Source organism: Nerophis lumbriciformis, linkage group LG31 (genome assembly GCF_033978685.3).
Source record: "Nerophis lumbriciformis linkage group LG31, RoL_Nlum_v2.1, whole genome shotgun sequence".
NCBI lineage: Eukaryota > Metazoa > Chordata > Actinopteri > Syngnathiformes > Syngnathidae > Nerophis > Nerophis lumbriciformis.
Window position 1 is genome coordinate 5,547,501 of NC_084578.2, and position 5,000 is coordinate 5,552,500.

The 5,000-nt window shown below is 44.3% G+C and overlaps 1 protein-coding gene across 1 annotated transcript in view; it reads left to right on the forward strand.

The window, feature by feature from the left end:
• LOC133574048 (UDP-glucuronosyltransferase-like) overlaps positions 1-5,000 on the forward strand; it is a 17,721-nt gene that overhangs the window by 817 nt on the left and 11,904 nt on the right. Inside the window, exon 1 of the mRNA XM_061926072.2 lies at positions 1-162. This exon is cut by the window's left edge and continues 817 nt beyond it. Within this exon, the coding sequence (XP_061782056.1) occupies positions 1-162 (162 nt within the window). The remainder of the gene's footprint in view (positions 163-5,000) is intronic.

The window sequence follows — 5,000 nt, forward strand, 5'->3', positions numbered from 1 at the left end:
AGGGACTTCGTGGACCCGGGCATGACCTACAAGGAACTCTTGAGCCACGCTGCGATTTGGCTCCTCAGATACGACTTTGCGCTGGAGCGGCCCAAACCCGTGATGCCCAACATGGTTTTCATTGGCGGTATCAACTGTGCGAAGACACGGCCCCTGCCCGCGGTGAGTGTTTCAAAACCTGCGCCACATCTGGATTCACTCAAAGCGTGTCGTGTTCACGCTTCCTCTTTACAAGCGAGAGCTTAGCCTTGACCACGCCGTGTGGTACGTTGCAGATGACCCAATCATTCAGCGTTGTTGAGGCGTACAAAAGTTAATAGCCGCAGACAAAGAGTCCTCAGAATGTGTCAACCATTTTTTTGGATTCATTGTTTTTTCTGTGAAGAAATCCAGAATGCAAAATTGTCCTTTGTTCAAATTGTGCGAAATCTACACATTTCGTCTCATACAACTTGAACAGACGTATTGATACAATCACTTTAGAAATGAAGAAAATGCAAACATGGCTCAAAAGCATACTTGCCAACCTTGAGACCTCCGATTTCGGGAGGTGGGGGGTTGGGGGCAGGGTTGGGGGCGTGGTTAAGAGGGGACGAGTATATTGACAGCTAGAATTCACCAAGTCAAGTATTTCATATATATATATATATATATATTAGAGATGCGCGGATAGGCAATTATTTCATCCGCAACCGCATCAGAAAGTCGTCAACCATCCGCCATCCACCCGATGTAACATTTGATCAGAACTGCATCCGCCCGCACCCGCCCGTTGTTATATATCTAATATAGACGATGCAAGGCATTAGTGAGGTTATAAAGCTTTTGCCTGTTAAAGAAAGGAGACTGATCCAATGCAGCACAGACATTCGCGTGCCACGCTGTCACGGCCCAGACGCACACCAGTGCGCAATCATATGGGAGCCGCGCTGAGCGCACCTCCAAGCGCGTCTCGCTGCCGGCGACGGCCGGGTATGGGCCCGAGGCTCCAGCGCCATCCATTTTCAGGGCTAGTTGATTCGGCAGGTGGGTTGTTACACACTCCTTAGCGGGTTCCGACTTCCATGGCCACCGTCCTAGCTGCTGTCTATATCAACCAGGGTGAGCCCCACCCCTTTCGTGAGCGCACTGCGCGCGGAGTGACCCCTGTTACGCGCCCCCGGCAACAGGGGTGGCGGGCAGGTAAGCTGCGCGCGCGGAGCGCGCGGAGTGACCCCTGTTACGAGCCCCCGGCCACGGGGGTGGCGGGCAGGTAAGCTGCTTACCTGCTGCGCGTGACGCCGGCCGCGGCGAAGGCGGACGAGGCGGGGTGTCGGTGCGGTGGGCGCGGTGGTGACCCTGGACGTGCGTCGGGCCCTTCTCGCGGATCGCCTCAGCTACGGCTCCCGGTGGGGCCCTCTCGGGGGAAGGGGCCTCGGTCCCGGACCCCGGCGACGCGTCCCTTCTCCGCTCCGTAAAAGTGTCCATCTCTTCTTTTTTTTCTTCTTCTGTTGTGGCATATGCAGCAGGTGCCTGCTTGTTTTTCGTATGTGGGTAACAACATTTAACTATGTATATATATTTCCCAATTGGTTTAACTGCCACCCGCCTGAATCTATTTAAAATCTTTTTTTTTTTTTTTTCAACCGCCCGACCCGACCCGCGGATAAAATCTAATTTTTTTAAATTTCATCCGCCCGATCCGCGGATAATCCGCGGACTCCGCGGTTGTGCCCGCAAATCGCGCATCTCTAATATATATATATATATATATATATATATATATATATATATATATATATATATATATATATATATACATCCTGAAAATATGCAAACAAAACAGTGTTTGGATAATTGATACTTCAAACTTGCATAAATAAATATTAAAGAATATAACATAACTTGGCTTCTGAGAGCTTCAAAATGTAATGAATAAAATGCTAAAGTTGTTGATAAACAAGCAATTATTTTAATAAATAAATATGGTCATTTTAAATGAATTGTTATGATAATTTAAAATTAATTATTCCAAAAATGTTTATTTTAATGTATAATTCTATGGCTGGATGTAATAAGGAGTCAGAAAAAAATAAAAAATAAAAATACAATTAATTTTGATGTTTTTAGCAAAATATAGTAAAAATGTATTTATTTTTTAAATTTTTTTAATTAATAAATATATTTATTTTTAGGTAAGATAAACATATTAATACAATTTATCTCTAGTCTGGATGATTTAGTTCTTGTCACCCTGTTGTCCTCCCATCATAAAGAAAAGGCTGTCCTCACTCAGGTCCGCATGGAGCTGGAGGGGGCGTGGCCTCCAGCTCCGGCTGAAAATCGAGAGATTTTCGGGAGAATATTTGTGTTTTCGGGAGAGGCGCTGAATTTCGGGAGTCTCCCGGAAAATTCGGGAGGGTTGGCAAGTATGCTCAAAAGGAACAAACAAGTTGTCCCTAAATTTAGGTACAAAACCCAACACCAGTGAAGTTGGCACGTTGTGTAAATGGTAAATAAAAAGAGAATACAATGATTTGCAAATCCTTTTCAACTTATATTCAATTGAATAGACTGCAAAGACAAGATATTTCATGCTCACACTGAGAAACTTATTTTTTTTTTGCAAATAATCATTTACTTAGAATTTAATAGCAGCAAAACATTGCAAACAAGATGGCACGGGGGCATTTTTACCACTGTGTTACATGGCCTTTCCTTTTAACAACACCCAGTAAAGGTTTGGGAACTGAGGAGACACATTTTTGAAGTGGAATTCTTTCCCATTCTTGCTTGATGTACAGCTTAAGTTGTTCAACAGTCCGGGGGTCTCCGTTGTGGTATTTTAGGCTTTATAATGCACCACACATTTTCAATGGGAGACAGGTCTGGACTACAGGCAGGCCAGCCTAGTACTCGCACTCTTTTACTACGAAGCCACGCTGTTGTTACACGTGGCTTGGCATTGTCTTGCTGAAATAAGCAGGGGCGTCCACGATAACGTTGCTTGGATGGTGTCATGACTTGGTCTTGGGTGTGTGCTTTTCCGGCATGCAACGGAAAGTTGGCTCGGGCGAGACGGGAATGAAGGTACATGATTTATTTATTATTATCAAAAAAAAGGAATAAACGAAAGCGCGCACAGTGGCGGAGAATAAACTATGAAACCAAAAGACTATAGCAAAAAAGTACAAATGAAAAGCACGCACAGTGGCGGAGAACAAACTATGAAAAACAAAAAGACTATAAACATGGAACAAAAACTTACTTGGCTTGGACAAAAATAGTTGCATGAAGAATGGACATGGAAAGAATGGACAGAGCATAAATGTGGAGAGGTCGTCAGGACGAACAACATAAAATGAAAAGCTTAAATAACACAGACATGATTAACGAAAACAGGTGCGTGACTCAAAACGTGAAACAGGTGCGTGACGTGACAGGTGAAAACTAATGGTTGCTATGGTGACAAACAAGAGTGCACAATGAGTCCAAACGTGGAACAGGTGAAACTAATGGGTAATCATGCAAACAAGACAAGGGAGTGAAAAGCCAGAAACTAAACAAAACATGACTTAAAACAAAACATGATTACACAGACATGACAGATGGCAACATATGTTGCGTCAAAACCTGTATGTACCTTCCAGCATTAATGGTGCCTTCACAGATGTGTAAGTTACCCATGTCTTGGGCACTAATACACCCCCATACCATCACACAAGCTGGCTTTGGAACTTTGCACCTAGAACAATCCGGATGGTTTTTTTCCTATTTGTTCCGGAGGACACGACGTCCACAGTTTCCAAAACAATTTGAAATGTGGACTCGTCAGACCACAGAACACTTTTCCACTTTGCATCAGTCCATCTTAGATGGGCTCGGGCCCAGCGAAGCCGGCGGCGTTTCCGGGTGTTGTTGATAAATGGCTTTTGCTTTGCATAGTAGAGTTTTAACTTGCACTTACAGATGTAGCGACGAACTGTAGTTACTGACAGTGGTTTTCTGAAGTGTTCCTGAGCCCATGTGGTGATATCCTTTACATACTGTCGGTTTCTGATGCAGTACAGCCTGAGGGATTGAAGGTCATGGGCTTAGCTGCTTACGTGCAGTGATTTCTCCAGATTCTCTGAACCTTTTGATGATATTACAGACAGTAGATGGTGAAATCCCTAAATTCCTTGCAACAAACCAACGTACATAGCACAAGTAAAAGTTTTTGTGTCTCAGTCTGTGGGGTGAAAATATGGAACAGCCCGAGTGATGAGTTCAAACACTGTTCAAACATTGATCATTTTAAGAAATTGTACAAATCTAGTATTTTGGTTCGGTATAGTGATGTCTAGGCTTGTTTTGAATGTGAGTACGAATGTCCTCATCCATCCAAGCAACGTTATGATGGACGCCCCTGCTTATTTCAGCGAGACAATGCCAAGTCACGTGTTACAACAGCGTGGCTTCATAGTAAAAGAGTGCGGGTACTAGACTGGCCTGCCTGTAGTCCAGACCTGTCTCCCGTTGAAAATGTGTGGTGCAATATGAAGCCTAAAATACCACTCAGGAACACTTCAGAAAACCACTGTCAGTAACTACAGTTCGTCGCTACATCTGTAAGTGGAAGTTAAAACTCTACAATGCAAAGCCAAAGTCATGTATCAACAACACCCGGAAAGGCCGCCGGCTTCGCTGGGCCCGAGCTCATCTAAGCCGGACTGATGCAAAGTGGAAAAGTGTTCTGTGCTCTGACGAGTCCACATTTCAAATTGTTTTTGGAAACTGTGGACGTCGTGTCCTCCGGAACAAAGAGTAAAAGAACCATCCGGATTGTTCTAGGCGCAAAGTTCAAAAGCCACTATGTGTGATGGTATGGGGGTGTATTAGTGCCCAAAGCATGGGTAACTTACACATCTGTGAAGGCACCATTAATGCTGAAAGGTACATACAGGTTTTGGAGCAACATATGTTGCCATCCAAGCAACGTTATCATGGACGCCCCTGCTTATTTCAGCAAGACGATGCCA